This window comes from Lathamus discolor, chromosome 4 (assembly GCF_037157495.1).
Source record: "Lathamus discolor isolate bLatDis1 chromosome 4, bLatDis1.hap1, whole genome shotgun sequence".
Lineage (NCBI taxonomy): Eukaryota > Metazoa > Chordata > Aves > Psittaciformes > Psittacidae > Lathamus > Lathamus discolor.
In genome coordinates, this window is record NC_088887.1 from 18,043,354 (window position 1) to 18,060,603 (window position 17,250).

General features: G+C 48.5%; 1 protein-coding gene across 2 annotated transcripts in view; it reads right to left on the minus strand.

Moving 5' to 3' along the window:
- Positions 1 to 16,822, minus strand: part of IGSF3 (immunoglobulin superfamily member 3) — a 107,379-nt gene extending 90,557 nt beyond the window's left edge. For both annotated transcript variants that reach the window (XM_065676424.1, XM_065676423.1), the window contains exon 1: positions 16,353 to 16,822. In XM_065676424.1, coding sequence (XP_065532496.1) covers positions 16,353 to 16,395 — 43 coding nt within the window. In that variant the 5' untranslated portion in view covers positions 16,396 to 16,822. The remainder of the gene's footprint in view (positions 1 to 16,352) is intronic.
- Positions 16,823 to 17,250: the final 428 nt, after the last annotated feature.

The window sequence follows — 17,250 nt, forward strand, 5'->3', positions numbered from 1 at the left end:
CACTTTTTTCTTTGGTGGTCAGGACCAGTGGCAAACAACCCTTCTCATTAGCAGCTAGGATATTCCACCAGCTCAGCCATACTGTGAAAAGGACCTTCAGACAGGCAACAGATGGGTCAAGAGAGGCTGTGGAGCAGGAGAAAGCAAGGCATAATGTAAGGAAGTGCTGTAGTCTCCTTCTGTTGGGAGCATAGATGGCAGGTTTTTAACAAGCCTTGCGACAAGGTATCAGGTGAAGCAGTGCTGCAGGTTACTCCCAGTCACACACATGAAAATAATAAAGGCTCCAAGCCACCATTTTTAAAAAACAACCCTAAGAGCAGGGGACTTAATGAAGCCTATCTTCCTATGCCTTCAGGAAGGAAGCAGGAGGCTGTCTCTGAGACTAATAATTTGACTGCAAGCTTCAGCTGCAGCTTCTCCTACGGCTGCCACAGTCATTTGGAGGCACTGCTAGAGCATTTGAAGAAAACAGGCTCCCTCAGCCCCCTGCCACCCGCCCAACTCAGCTTCCTACTCTTCACAAGACTTGCAGGAACTCGTTTGTCTCCAAGCTCCCTACTCCCATTAAATTTGTATGAAATTGGCCAAAAGGCTGTCAAGGTTATCCAGGAAGTGGTGACAGACAAGGCAGCAATAAGCTATCTTTCTCTGAAAACCCAGCCTGAGAAACCCAATGAGAGGCAGAGGCTGGGAACGGAAAACCACACAGAGGGAGGAAGTGCTAGAAAAGACAAGGTACAGCAAGGCTAAGAAGGACTTTTAAATGGAAGACAAGCATCTTCTGTTTGGCAGGGCAGAAGAGGAGGAACTAACCTGAGAGTTCAGTGGAACGAGCAGACATTAAAAAGCCTTAACAAATTTCAGAGGCAGAGATGGATAGGAAGTGCTGCATCTTAAGCAGAGAGATTCAGGCGCATGCACATGCATGTAAGTACCAGAGACAGAGGTCAAGATTTTAATTTGAACATAAATATGAACTTGTAACATCAGCAGGGAGAGGCCAGTCCAATTTTTATTAGTGGATAAAATTACCAAGCGGCAGGGACTGTAGAAAGAGTCAGCATCACAGAACAGGCCCCTTACAGCCACCAGAAAAATTTTGAAGCTGGACACAGTATACTCATGAGGTTGTAGGAAAAGCTCTGTCAGAGAGGTAAAAGGCAAAGATAATAGGGCTTGCAGGAAACCGTTAGAGAAAGAGACCAAAACTGGTTATCACAAGGGCAATTTTGAAGTTAAGGAAGGTAACACTGGATCGCGGCTGAGATGTAGAGCAGCGGGTGCTATTAAGAAAACCTTTGCAAAATAAATCACAGAGGCAGACGAAACTGGCAGAGAGCTGGGAGGCAAGAGCTCCAGACAGTATCCCATGGGGCTTGTAGAGGATAAAACAGCTGCTGAAGGAGGAGGGGATAAAGCAGCTTTGCGCTGAGGCAGAGAGGCTACGCATAGCAAAGCAAATGACACAGACAAGGAAAAATGAGCTGGGACCCTTAAAGCAAGTAAAAGGGTTAGAAAATACACCCTTGTGAAAAGCATGGAGAAAAAGAGGAGTACAGAGCAAATCCCCAGGTAAAGGCAAGCTCTTATTTGCATGCCAGTCCTCTTTGTGAAGTCAGTAAAGTTTAAGGAGCAAATTTGATGGTGAAGAAGGGGCTATCCAGGCTAGGGGATATCAGTACCATTAGTGACATTCAAGAGGGCGGAAGAAGTTAGAGTGTTTATGAGGACAAAGCAGAGGGAAGGACCTGAGCGCTCTCAGAGACAGGTAGGTTGGTGCAGTCAGAGGACTCACGCCGGCTTCAAGCCGCTGCTGACAGCGGAGCAGAGGCAGCAGATGGTGGGGCCGGGACATGGGAGAGATGGTGGAAAAAGTGTCCCAGGGGTTGCGGGCAGATGCCACTGTGTCAGAGGTTTAAACAGATATGGGACACAAATATTGACAGAAGGAGAGGCGTGGGGGGAAATCCAAGTCTAGCGTGCAAGAAGAAAGCTGGCAACAGGGATGGCAGGAGAAGGGAGACAGCAGAAAGACCCTAAAGGAGGAAAGTGGTATTGCTGAAAACCAAGTTAAGCAAGCAAGGGACCTCACTAAGGCATGTGTGATCTATGCACAGGAAAGAAGGATCCTGGACTAACCAACAGCACTTGCTGAATGAGAGGGGCCCCAGCTGTTGGCACCAAGACAAGAACTACAGATGCAATGGAGAAGGGGACCTGACCTTAATGACCGCAGTCTCACTTGATTATGGAGTATGGAAAAAGCTGTAAACTGGATTTTTTAAGGATTACAGCATCAGTTCAGCAACACCACACCTTGGGCACAAGTCCAAATGCTCTCCTGTCTCCCAGAGCAACACATCTCAGCACCCATGTGATGAGATGGGGCAGCACAGCCCAAGAGATGCTCCAAAGGAGATACAGCCTGACCAGCAAGAGCAGACTTGTCCCTTTGTAGGGCTGCAGGTTTACCAGAAGGCCTGAAAGAAAGCAGAGCCCCAGTTTCTAGACAGAGATTATGTGTCTGAGGGTGACTAAACACCATTTGTCACTGAACAAAAAATCTTCCTCAATCAACTGAGAAAAGGAAGTGGGGGAGAGGTGGAGGTAAACCCTTTCTCAGCCAATACACCACACTGAGCGTCCTCCTGCATATATTCCCCAGTGCAGCAGTTTTGGTCTTCAGCTACTTACTTAGCAGAGTCCTAGTCCCCTCCGATCAGGGAGTTAAGGAAAGGCTTATATAGCTGCCAGGGAGGGAGGCTTTTTATTTATCTGATTTCAGCATGCCCAAGTCATCAGCCTCTAGAGGAATTCAATTAATGAGAATAAAACTCTTGTTTGATGCAAGTCTGGAAGGGTGGGGTTTGGTTTTTTCTGTAAATAGCTGCACTCCAGAGATTCTTAGAGTGATTATAAGCTTTAACAGCAATTGAGTGATACAAGCTGAACAGATACGGCAATGACACCAAAACACCACACACGCAGGTCTGGAACTGTTGGGGACTGACAGAGCTGGAGGAGACCAAAGACAGAGAGAAGGGAGGAAGAAAGGGAGATCCAGGAAGCTGGGAAGAGTAAGCCCAAAGGAACTGCTGATGCCATCCCCCCTCCTCAGTTTACTGCAGCAGACTGCATGTGAGGGTTGACATAGATTGCATTTAAGCATGCACAAGCATGGCTTGGTGAGTACCTACCCACAGCAGCTATGAAACACTACCTCCAGACAGGGAAGCAAAATTAAATGCCCTGCACAGGCTCACAAGGCAACATCGGGGCACTGCTGGTGCGTGGCTGCTCTTGGTATGTATCCCAGAGCACACAAAAGCCACCCCCAGCACCTAAAGCCATGGCCATCCTAGCCTGGGGAGGTGTCCCCAAGCCCACCACAGCTGTTTCCTCCACGGCACACGAGCTGGGCCCAACCTGTCTCCTGAGGCACGACCGAGGGGCTCTGTCACGCCCAGGGGTTGATCCCAGCACGTTATATGGCAATGGGTCACACCAGCACTGCGAAAGAGCGGGAAAGAAGTAACTCTGATGGCAATGCATCAGAAAGAATTCTACTCAGATAATCCTTTCCTAAGGTTGGCCGGCTGACTTTAAAGAGAGCATAAGAAGGAACACTATAAATCATTGAACCAACAGGAACCAAATACAGGGTACAAAAAACCCTTCACATTCAAATGTTTTAAATCCTGCCAAAGACAAGCACAGCTCCCAACCCTGGCTTCCAGGCAGTCCTCATCCCAGGTGATTTACCCAGTGTTTATTCAATGCACATTTCACTAAAATCTGCATGGCTACATCCAGCCAGGAGACCAAACACCCATAATTTCCTTTGACACCTCCTAGCTAAACTGCTCTGACAAAAGCAACCAGAGGCATCCCATACCATTATATACCCAAGAAAGCAGAAACTCCAGCTCCCTTACTGAACTCCTTACTAAACTCCCTTACTAAATGCAGCAAGTGAGCAAAAGGGAGGAAACAGAGGCTGAACTAGCCAGAATCCATCAGCTGGTTAGGACAGCACCAGTAATAGCTCCTGGCTGTATACTTGGGAAAGACACGTAGGTGTTTCTATGCTCCACTTACACAGAAACCTCAGGAACTGTTCCTCCTCTTCCCTAAGGGAGACTCAAGACATTTGAGGTTTAACAACTGCAATGAACAGTCTCCTCTTACAAGAGAAAACATTCAGGAACAAGATAACAAGAGACACAGTTACTGAAACAGGATGAAAACACGAAGAAAGCCTCCCGGGTCTAAGCACTGCCCTAATAACTGCAGACTGCAACTCAGAAAATCTGAATTCAAGTATACAGCTCTCATCACTACTTGCACATCAAACAAGAATGCCAAGATGCAAATCTTGCTGCCTGCAAGAGAGGTAATCTAAGCCACCATTTGTGAGCAACCTCCTAGCAATGCCACAGCCCCTACAAGAGATACAAATCTGCAAATGCCCTTGATCTTACATTCATTTCCCAGTAGATTACTGTGCTGAACCCAAACATCACTGCTATTCTGTCTGGGGGAGTTGAGGGCACACTCCTTATTACATTTGAAAAGGCAAGGGAATATATTCTCTATTCAAATTTTACTGCACACAGGAGAGATGGGCTCAAAAAAAAAATAAAAGGGCTAGAAGGGGAAGTAATGCCAGCTGTACTCCTTTCAAACAGCTTTAAGAACAGTATTTTAATTGTTTCACAGCCAAGAGGTATAGCAGCTCTACAATGGCAACTCAAAATTAGCAGATACGTTTCCCCTGTACACAAGAATGCGGATGCTAAACCCATTATAGACAGCAAAATGTCATCAGAGCAAAGAAGGTAAAAATAGCAAAGTTATCTGTAAGATGACTAAGCAAATGGATTTTCAAAAATATGCTTTCAACTACGACACCCTTTTCTTAGAGCTGTATACATCCGTTTAGTTTTGTTAATTTCTCAATTCTTGCTTTTGATAATTTATTTTTGGCCTCCCGCTAGCACACTTCCCCAGAAGCCTCACTTCACCCTACCCACATTCAAGACTCACATCCACATATGGAGGACGATTTAGAAACTGATGCTGATCACCACAGTAACGACAGAGAACCTCTAACACAGCACTTTCAGGATCATGTATATGCATTTCTTTTGTATCTGTCCATCCTCATTTTTGCCCCTTCCTCATCACCCCCACCTACCTCAGTGGTCTCCATGGCTCCACTGGCAACTTCCAGACCTAATGGATCCCCCCTTCTCACCCAACCCTTGCTTCCATCATTTTTCAGCTGAGAAATGGCCCACCTCTTTTCCAGACCATCCCCAGCTCCCAGAGGAGGAAGGCAGACACTGCTACCTCAGGAGCAGCAGTGGTGAGAAGAAATGGAAGCAGCAGAGCCAGGTCCTCCTCCTGCAGCTGGGATGGGAGCCACAATTCATAGTGCTTCTCCCACATGTGCTGCCAGTGGCCCGGCTGCTGGCCTCAGCTACTGCCACGTTCCTCTGGGCATCTCCCTCTTCCACCAACACCCAGATGTCTCTGTGAAGAAAATTACCCTTTCCTCAGATTACATCTCTTCAGGGACCTAGCTGGCCTCCATACAGCTGCAGTCACTGGTAATCTACATTTCTGAGGTAACAGCTGTAGCTGGTGCTTGGCCAAGCCTCCCAAGTCATTCCTTTGCCATGCCAAAGCCCTGTGCATGGCTCCAGCTCCTTCTCACAGAGGGATGGGTACCCCCGGCACCCCAAAAACCCAACTCCTGCTCCAATCCCTGCCAGGAACCCAGCCCTCCTCCTCCAGGAGCCGAGCATAAGGCCCTGGGCTGCCCTTCCCAGCAAGCAGGTTTCCAAGGCTCAAACCTTAAGATCATTAGGATGCTTTTAGTAACATATCCCAGTGGATCTGCTAGAGCAGCTATTAGGTGCTTGATACACAATAGATCTTCCCTGATGCTCTCCCCTCTCACCCTACATCTTCCCCCAAAACAAGCCAGCCAGAAGACAGGGACAGACTAAACTATACAGGTTTGTGATCCAGATGAGAGCCAGAAGTAGGGTGGCACTAGCCCAGCATGGGCAACCCTCTGAAAAGAGATGACAGACATCTCCAAGACTAACTCCTTGCCCACCCTATGCTACCCCAACACCTCAGGGATGTCTCAGATGGCCTTACCACCTCCATCAGTTAAAAAACCAACCACGCATTTGCTGCCACCTTCTAATTTCAGTAAGGCATTTGATACTGTCTCCCACAGCATCCTCATAGATAAGCTAAAGAAGTGTGGGCTTGACGATCAAGTAGTGAGGTGGATCGAGAACTGGTTGAAAGGAAGAAGGCAGAGAGTTGTGGTCAATGGCGCAGAATCTAGCTGGAGGTCTGTGACTAGTGGAGTTCCTCAGGGGTCGGTGCTGGGACCGGTGCTGTTTAATATTTTCATCAATGACCTGGATGAGGGAACTGAGTGCACCATCAGCAAGTTTGCTGATGACACAAAACTGGGAGGAGTGGCTGACACACCAGAGGACTGTGCTGCCATTCAGCGAGACCTGGACAGGCTGGAGAGTTGGGCGGGGAGAAACTTGATGAAATTTAACAAGGGCAAGTGTAGAGTCTTGCATCTGGGGAAGAACAACCCCATGTACCAGTACAGGCTGGGGGTTGACCTGCTGGAAAGTAGCGAAGGGGAAAGGGACCTGGGGGTCCTGGTGGATAGGAGGATGACCATGAGCCAGCAATGTGCTCTTGTGGCCAAGAAGGCAAATGGCATCTTAGGGTGCATTAGAAAGGGAGTGGTTAGTAAGTCAAGAGAGGTTCTCCTCCCCCTCTACTCAGCCTTGGTGAGGCCGCATCTGGAATATTGTGTCCAGTTCTGGGCCCCTCTGTTCAAGAAGGACAGGGAATTGCTTGAAGGAGTCCAGCGCAGAGCCACAAAGATGATTAAGGGAGTGGAACATCTCCCTTATGAGGAGAGGCTGAGGGAGCTGGGTCTCTTTAGCTTGGAGAAGAGGAGACTGAGGGGTGACCTCATCAATGTTTACAAATATGTAAAGGGTAGGTGTCAGGATGATGGAGCTAGGCTTTTTTCAGTGATATCCAGTGATAGGACAAGGGGCAATGGGTGTAAACTGGAGCATAGGAAGTTCCACGTTAACATCAGGAAGAACTTCTTTACTGTAAGAGTGACAAAGCACTGGAACAGGTTGCCCAGGGGGGTTGTGGAGTCTCCTACACTGGAGATATTCAAGGCCCGCCTGGACAAGTTCCTGTGTGATGTACTGTAGGTTACCCTGCTCTTGCAGGGGGGTTGGACTAGATGATCTTTTGAGGTCCCTTCCAACCCTTGGGATTCTGTGATTCTGTGAAAGGCTGAAATAAAGAAAAGTCAGCCTGAGCACCAGGGACAGGCTGCTGCAGTAAATATCAGGTTTAAATATCTGCAGTATCTAAGTAACTGCTGCAGTAAGCACTGTCCTTTCTTCACATGGTGGCTGCAGGGCAGCAAGGGTCCTCTGCCAAGCTCCCTGGGAGCGCCCAAGCCAAAGCAAACCAAGGGCAAACCTGTGTGCATACCAACTGTCAGTCTTCATCCGTGACTTTTGCAAAGTTATTCCATTTAAAATGCCATTTAAACAGGGTGATCTTCCATGACCTGCCCCACAAAGGCAGACAAGCTGCAAGATTTTAGCTTCACCTCTCCCACCTTCAGCAACAGAAGGAGGTGTACCTGATTTCAAGCACATCATTGGAGAGCTCTTGCTATGGAGGGGAAACGGGTTAACCTGCAGCTGCAGAGGGACACTGCAGGTACAAGTGGAAAATTGAAGACGAGTGGATGGGGTGTAAAAGCAGCACAAGCAAGGAAAGAAGAAAACAAAACTAGGCATCTCAGGCAAGACTTAAACACGTGCAAGAATGCAGACACTGGACAGCCTCTAACCCCCTGCAGCACAGGCACCCAAAGCTGATCTCTAATCCCCGCTCACAGGCAGGGCACCTGAAGCTGATCTTTTTCAAGTCTGCTTTATTTACAGCAGAAAGGAGCAAGTGCTTGGTGACTTAAAGCATTTGGCAGCTACACACTCTGGATTAGATTTAACTGCCAGCTAGCTCATGGCATGGGACTGATTAAATGTAACAGCTCCTTACATGCCAGTGACCCATAGATAAACTGTGCCGCTGTAACGCTGACGGCTAGAACGAATCACAGCAGCTCCAAATTACATTCACGTGGGTTATGCCTCATGAATGCAATGGGGTGGCAAGGAGCGGCAGGTCCCATTCATGTAGGGTAAGCGAGAGAGCTTGTGCAGGTAAGTAACACCACAGAGCACAAAGCAAAAAAATCCATTTTCTTCCTTTCCTAACACCAAGAGTGAAATCAATTAGGGCATAACGATCTCTTCCACGCTACGCTCCCTCCCAACATGTAAGAAACAAGCAGCCTGCTTGCTTAATGGCAGCAGGCAAAACCTCAGCCCTAACACAGCACTTCTCCAACAAACAAACCACCCATGACACCTTTTAAACCGCTCTCTGCTTCAAGAAGATGAGAGCAGAGACAGAGCAACCTGCCTACAGTTATATCACCAGTGAGAAGAAAGCACTGGAATTTCCATGTTGTGACTCCTGCTGTAGGCGCCCGATAACGCTGCAGGCGTAAAGGTCAAACCCTTCAGCAGGAGCTCTTAAGATACTGTTTGCAGGCCACAGGCAGTCAGCAGAAAGCTGGGAGATGGCACAGCGCCAGCCCAGTTTCTCTTGATATCCATGCTCTTCATCGCAAAGCGCCTTAGTACCTGGCAGGGCAGTTAAGCAATTGTCCCCTCCAAGACAGAGCAAACACCCCTCCTCTATAATGGGATTAGACAGCAGAACAGGAACATGGGATACAGGAATCTTCAGGAGAGGAAAAGCAAGCTTGACAGAGCATTCAGGAGGTGGAAGAAGCTGAGGACCAAGGACAACAAAAGGAGTAAAAGTAAAAGGAGTAAAAGTGAGACTGTGGCTTTTTGCTAAATGGAATAGATTCTAGGGAAGGAGCTCTAGTTTTGCCTAGGATTTCTGTATCTGCCCCCTGCCCCCAAACAGTAATATGTTTACATGCACTGTTAAATACAAGCGCAGCATGTCTGCCCTGAGACTTTCTGTGATTGTGTGAGAAGGGAGGGAGCAGAAAGCACTAAGCCAGCAAGACAAAATGATACGGTGAGAGGGGGCAGAGTACTTTGAAAGCACACTGGAGATAAATGCATTCAGATAATTGCTGAGAAAGGAATAAATATTAGTAAGTACTATAATTACCTTGAACACTTTACAAAGCTGTAAGAAGAATAATGACTAGAAAAAGGGCTGGCACACATGCTCGTTGGGAGCTCCTATTTTAAGTCTGCAAGAAGGAACCAAAAAGGCTTGACACCCAGGTGGTAATTTCAGCCTGGCAGCCAGCCACAGCCCTTTGGTTAGATTCTAGGTACTGGGTAACTTGAGTTAATAAGTGCCAGATTCCAGCAGTACAGTCTTCCTGAGTAAAGAGCCTCTGGATGACTTCTGGCAAGTACCTGCCACCTTCTGTGGCTCTTACTCAAGGTCCAGCTACGCTTCCAAAGAGATTTGGAGGAACCTAGGCAGGTTCCTACATCCCTGGTGATGATGCTGAATGGAGACAAAAGATTCACCCAAGAAGTCAAAAATCACAATTTATCTAAGCAGCCAAATCTTGGTACCCATGCTGTAATGAGGGATCAGAGCCCTTCTTGCCCTGAGAGGCAAACAAAAACTCTTGCTTTTTTGGGCTTTCTTCAAGCCTCCATTCCTCTAAAAGCTTTCAAAACCATCCATTTCACACAGCAGCGCGGGCCTGTGCTGAGCTCCCTCCCCTAAAACACAGAACACGTATTTGGCAATACAGAGTCCATAGAAAAACACATCTACCTCACCCTGTGCTCCCAGCTCCCTTGTTAAGCTTATCAACTTCCATACAAAGCCCAAAAGCCATAGAAGTGGCAATGTGCCTCAGGCAGACAGATCAGGAATGCAGCAGGATGGGAAAAATGACCATCAAGACCATCAAGAAAGCAAACAAATAAAATAATCCCCAAAAAACTCAGATGCACCACCTATTGCCTGCTCTTCTCCCTGTAATCATGACATCTCCAGAAGGGAATGCATTTGCTTTAGAGCAAAGCTATTTGTTCTTGTGTGTGGATTAGGGAACACCAAGCAAACGACACCAATTCCAGACTTCTGACACTAGTTAAAGCGAAACAAAACCTAGCTGTTGAAATCACCTCTGATCATGTCAGACCCTGATGAGCTGTTTTGCAAGGGCCAGAAAAACCAAACCTAGAATCCCAAACCAAACAGCTAGTATTAGTGTAATGCTCAGCAGCACTGATGGCTGTGCAGCTGTCCAGTGGCATACGCTCTGGATACTGATTGTTTCTGCTATCCCAATGGGGCCAGCTTTGAGGCCATAAACTGCACAGGTATCTCTCCCGCACTTCAACAGCAGCCTCAGCCCTTCCTGGCTGGCAAAGGCTTACAGCTGTCAAGATCAAAAAAGCCAGGAGAAGTGCTAGATGTTTTTTGAGTCCCAAATGGAATCCATACCTTGGTAGGAAAGAAGTCGGCCAAGAGGGGGGCAAGTACACCGGCTCAGGAACAAGATAATAAATACAGATGATCCTCTCTGTTTCTTCTGTGCTTGTGAGCCTTTGACGCTTTAAAAGCTATGAGTGTTGTGAAAGGCCCAGCGTTTGGTAAGATCCATCCTCCTAAGCCTGTTCTCATCTTTCTTACCAGTTAGGTTCATCTTCCTTCTCTTCCTAGCACCTTCCCTTGGCTCATCTTTTCCCCACTTCACAGCATCCAGCAGGAGCGGGAAACAGACCTGGAATCACTAAGGAACCACCAGCAGTGGTAAAATCAGACGGAAGAAGCCACAGGAGGGTGCAGGCAGTGGCTTCAGCCAGAAACTGCAGACTGAACACTATGCAGGGCAGAGCAAGCAGCCTCTGTCAGGAGCCGGTAGCAGTTTAGAGAGTGGCTGCAGTCAAACACTGGACTCATGTCACTTGTTTGGCAGAACTGAGCAACCAGTCACACACCCCGGACCCATGGTACTGAGGCCCCATTGCATGAACAGCAATCCAGGGAAACCCAGCCAAATTAATTAACTGTGCCCTCCAGCCACCTGCCTGTACAGCAGCCCCCCTTCTCCTGGGCACCCATAAACATTCGCAGGGCCATGTGAAAACCAGAACTACATTCAAGTCAGATGAGTCCTCCACAATCCCTCTATATATTTTCTGATTTTGACAAGTTAGTTTTCAAATTAAGCAAGTCCCTCCAACCCGTTCCTCACATGAGCACCCTGGCCTGCACCCTTTGCTCCCCATGCCAGGCAGGAGCCAGACTGGGAAAAGCCCTTGCAGAAGCTGCTCTGCTTTTTAGTGTTCGTGCAAGCGCCTGTGCATAAACAGTGCGAGTCCTGAGTGTCAAAGCCTCTCCCTTTTGGAGAAAAGCTTCCCATCATATAGCTAAGATAGTCTCGGTTTTTTTGCTCATGTTCAATTATTTACTGAATTATGACTTTAGCAGCAGCTAGAAAGGCAAGATTTCCTCTTGTCTCATTGCCATTTCCCGATTAAACCTCCTAATGACAAAAAGCTTACTAACATACATTACTGGAAGCATGTTCTTAGCATGCTGATAGACATAGGGTGTGCAACAGGTTAGGGCTTATATACACACACAGACATCCTATACTCACTGAAGGCAGCCACAGACCCAGTTTCTCTTCCTTGCAATTTGATCAAACCCTACTTTGTCAGGAAAGGCTCCATTTTAGCCTCTCCATAGTTGATAAGAAACAGATGCTAAATGTCCCCTAACATTTAACCAGAGAACTATTCCTTGAGAGGATTTTATATGACTAGGAAAGAGATACCAATATAAAAACAGAGTTGCAACCAATTTAGTGGGTTATCATTAAGGAGTATTTAGCAACTTGAAAGCCAGAGGCAAATCTCAATATTGCAGTTTTCCAGACACTGGCTGGAGGGCCTAAATGTCCTTGATATCAGCAGACAAGTCAATTCGTAAGAAGTGGAACCCTAGCAACAAGAATAAATCCCAATCCTGCTTGAAAAGCTGTGAGTTTCTAGGCAGGGTCTGCAGATCAGTAACTATCAGACAATACAGAGTACTCTTTCAGCTTACAGCACTCTGATTCATCTAAGTTAAACCAACTAAAATACCTCTGGCTTCATACTAGACTGTATAACCTTTAGGTCAATGGCTGAATCCATGACTGATTTTGCAGGGGTAAGAGGGAAGCCAAGAGAGACAAAAGGAAGAACTTTTCTTTTAAAATTTTAAAGAAAAAGCAGTTTCCTGGTCCAAAAAATTCAGTAAGCCTCCCAACACAGAAGCAATGCTCTCATTATGACCCTCTTTCTTTTACCCCCTCCCTGTGGCCTGCAGCACTGTTTATTCTGCCTTTCACTTTATATAATGGGTCTGGTAAAAGCGTTCAAAGCACACATTTGATTTACGATAAAAACTGCTTTCATAAAGACATCTAACTTGACGGAAGGTCAACTAAAAGATGACAATTCGCATAAACCAAAACCTCCTGTGTAAATAAACAGGATCTGCAGGAGCCTCAGGATGTCAGGCAGTCTGGCCAAGACTGCAGGGAGTGAGTCTGACCATGAAGAATTACATCTGGGGATGTGTATGAGTGGAGCCTGCCAGCCCAACACCAACAGCTGCGCTTGGCAAGCCCAGAGAGACAGGCGAACCACATGCAGAAATGAGGCAGCAGCCAGGGCCACCCCATCCAACACCTTCCCCAAAAGAAGCAGAGCCAAAGGCCAACCCACCACCTTTGGTATCAGTCCAGGTCCGGCACTGCACAGTGACCTAGAGGCAGCAAACACAGGGGTGAGGGCAGCACGATGGGTTTGCAAAACAAAGCTTGCAGCAGAGGGCTTTGGGCAGACACAGATGGAGAAAGCACAATCTTGGACACTGCTGCTAACAATGCATGGATGAGCAGATGAGGCACCAGCAACATTCCTGGGCTGCTAGCTTTGGTAAACAAAAACAACCCCAAACACTGGGTCTGCAACACCCACTCTGTCAATCTCTTTGCCTTTACCCCTCCAGCCAAGCAGCCTTCAGCTCTAGTGCACCTAGGCTTGTGTGTCAGCCCCATATGGACCCCCTCAGCCCCTGTGCCCACAGAGGCAGCAGAAGAGCAGGAGGGTGTGACAGCTGACACCTGACAGCCAAACAATTGAGCAGCAGTCACCTGCACACTGCTGCTTCCCAGCCAGCACCCCTTCCCCTCTGGGAGACAGGCCTTCAAGATGTTCCCTTCTTTCTTCAAGAGTCACTTCTGTATCATTATTTCACTCCAACACATCATTTACAAGTGAGCTGCAGTTTCAAGACCTTACGCAGGCTCTACACCCCTCTAGGAATCACAAATAAATCACCAATTACTATGCATAGAGAGAGGAAGAGGGTAATGAGTCTATGTACATATATACATATGCAATGTTTGAACACAAAGAGCTGTAAATTGCATTTACAGGTGGTATACTGGAGACTGCCAAGAGACTCAAAAGCTGAACTATTCATAAACTAGTCACTGACATGAATGAATTCAGCATTCCCCAGAAGCCTATTGTGTTTCCTATATATTACACTATAAATATGAGGAGTATCATACTTTGCATCCTTGCAAAAGAAAGAAAGTAAATCTTGAAACTGCACATAGGATTAGCACTGGCTGGCACAAGTATTAATGGTCTCATCGCTGCATGAGGATTATTTACAGCACTTGCTCTATTTTCCCGTTTTGTACTTGCTGTGATGAAGTGCCACTTGTTTAAAGAACCCTGTAACAAACACTGCAGCAAGAGGGGAAAAACCAGCAGAGATCTACAAATGTTACACCCACATGCCAGATGTGGGTTTTCAAACCCTGGTTTTGCAGTTACTTAGATTCTTGTAGCTAGCTAATACCTGATATGTTATATTAAATCATCCACTGGCTCTTTCCTCAACCACAATTCCTCTTTCAGTGATTCTAATGAGTTTGCAAAAGGACAAGGAAAAATTGAGTTACATTTCTTTTTCTGCATACACAACCTATAGTTGAGTATATTCTAGCACTAACATTATTTGTTTGGAAAGCAAGAGTCCTTTACTAGCCAGTCAGCAATTTTTGTCACAAAATAAGCCCTTTTACTCCAGCCTCTTCCCTACCAAGTCAAACGATGTCTCAGTTTTACAAACAGCAACCTAAAGCACTTAAGTGCACCTTGAGGTTTTGAGGCACAGTCACACATCCCTAGTTTTGTTAAAATCATCAGCTGGGCAAATGCAGATCAATTGTATCAAGAAACCCAGATGAAAAATATCATAAGAAAACTAACTCCAAGCATGCACATGGTATGCTTCCTACCATTAACAACAACCCCACATTTGACACAAGGAGGCCAGCACAATGATTTTAGGAACTAGAAATGTCCATGGGATTTAGGGACCAATTCTTCAAGGGACAGAAGGCACCTCGCAGTTCACCCCCAACCCAGGGAGGGCAAAGGCACACCAGAGCCAGCTTTAGGTCAAACCCAGAAAGCCAGCTCCTGCACTAAGCAAGTCGGGGCAGCCTTGGCAGCTGGTCAGGCAGTGGGGTTAGCACAGACACAGGGTGTCCAGCCCAGGCCTGGAAAGTCCCACTTCTGTACTGCTGCAGGAAGCCTTCGGCAGGACGATGGATGCCCTCTGCTGCTATGCTGCTGCATCAGCTTTGGAGCAGCGTGCAGGAAACCAGTCGCTCGCTCACTCACTCGTTCTGTATTAGGAAGACTTAATCCACAACGATATAATTGTTCTTCAAGAGAAGAGATATTGAGCACAAAAAGCCAAGGCAGCAAGCAACTCCCATTCATCTACACCCATCTTGTGGGCTACAACAGACCACTTGCACTCATGGAGCTAAATCACCCTGGATAAACTTAGCTTTCAGATGGCTTTTTTCAGGGAAGCCAAGGAAGAGAGCTACTGGTTAAGGGAACTTTGAACCTTCTCCAAAACCATTTCAAAGAGTCATCTCTCTCTCTCTTCCTAAAGACAGACAGCATGAAAAACCACACATGCAAATTGGAGACCTAGAAGCACGCTGCAATTCAAGTGAAGATGTTTCCAAATTGGCAGAGCAGGTATGTGACAATTCTCAAGACAGTACAACAGCAGCCTTGCTGCTTCTTACCTCAATAGTAATAATGCCAGCAGAAAATCTTACCAATGAAAGGCAAATCAAAACAACTCTGAAGCTGCTCTGTACATACACAAGCAGAAAGCAGTGTGACAGTGCTGTACTGTATTTACCACAAACGTTCCTATCAACTCCTCAATACTAAACCAGACACATGGGCTGCCGCAAGAGATGTAAGAGACATTTTAATTGTCTTGTATTCTGCTTTTCCCAAATTTGTAGGAAGGCATCTTGCACTGCTACAGCACCTCTCACGCAGCAGCGGGGTTCCTCCCAGAGTACTTTACAGAACTGTCTACAGTCACCTCCTGGGCAGGTACTTATGAGACGGGACAAAGACACACGTTTAACGGTTCACAGGGTACAAAACGCTGGCAGAAAGAGAAGAGACTGCAGGAGGAGTTCGGCGAGACAGTACAAAGCAATCAAACTGCATTTTACGACAGCAGGGACTGCCTCCCCTCGACATTTACACGTACGCTTCGAGAGCCGAGGACTCTTGCTTCCGCAGCCTACCTTACCCCCCAGGCACTTCCTCTGCCTTCACTGTGCAAGCTCAAGACCTACACGGGATTCCCTACCCTTACCGTGCCCTTCCGAGCCGCCGGTTCCTGACCCCCTCACGGAGCAGCTCCGGTGGCAGCTCGGCGTCCTAAGGTGATGTCGGAGCCCGGAGCGGTGGAGGTGCCGTGCCCTGCCCTGCCTGGCCACGACGCTCCCACGGCCCAGCCGCCCGCTCCGGCCGGACGCCGCACTGCTCCCCGGGGCTCGGCGGGGGATGGTTACTGGGGTATCGCAGGTGAAGCGGAAACACCGACTTATTTTATATATATATATATATATATATATATATATATATATATATATTTATTTATTCATTCATTCCCCCTCCTCCCTCCGACTGCAGAAACGCAGTGGGCAGTGACAACTCCCGGGGAAGGCGTTGGGTATTTTCGGGAGGGCTGACCCTCCGGGAAGCCCTGCGAGGTAGGACACCCGCCCCGCTCGGGGACCCCCGTCCCGTCCCAGCCCTCCCCCTCCGCCGCCCGCCACTTACCGAGCAGGAGGAAGGAGGCGAGCTGCGGTCGCAGGGTCCGCATGGCTGCCGGGGCGCGGGGCGGCAGCCTCCCTTACCTCCCTCCGCGGGGCGCCGCGGGCCGCCGGCTCCCGGGACAGGCGTCGCGCCGGGCCCGGTGGCACAAAGGGAAGGCGGCGGGGCCGGCACGGGGAGGCGCCAAGGCAGGCGGGGGCATCGCCCCCACAGCGAGGCGGCCGCCGCGCCTCCCCTCCCCGCTCCGCGCCGACGGCTCCCTGGGGAGAGGCGGGAGGAAGGGGAGAAAGCGCGTCTCGTCCGAAAAACAATAACTGCGCGGACGAGAGGGGGGCTCTGCGCACAGAGCAACAACAAAAAACCCCACCCCGAAAAGTTATAACAATAAGCGGGGCGCTGTGCGCACAGCCCGCCGCCCTCACCTGCCCGCCCAACCTCCCGCCCGGCGCTGCTGCCGCCGCCGCGGGGTGCCCGGCGCTTCCTCCGCGCAGACTAACTCCTCCCCCGGCCCGCCCCGCCGCCACCACCGAGCGCTCCCCCCTCCTCACCCCGGGCGGCGGGTAGCGGGCTCTGCTGGGATGGGGGCGTGGAGGAGGGGTGCGGAGCGTGATTGTAACGGGCTGTGGCGTGGGGCGGTGGAGCCAGGCTCGGGAAAGAGCGCGGGGGTAAAGTGGGTTCCTTTGTTTTAAGGGCAAAAGAGAGTCCTCGGGCGCTCCTCGGAAACCCGGCTTCTTGGGAAATGGCATAAACGCTCTCCTTTGTTCTCATGCAAACAAAAAATAACAGCCGGGATTTGCAAGTTTCGACCAAGTCGTGACCGTCCCGCTGCGATGTGCTGTTATCGAGACCCTAATCCAGGGTTGCCAGATGTGAGCCCCCGCCATGTGCAGGCACTGCTGCGCTT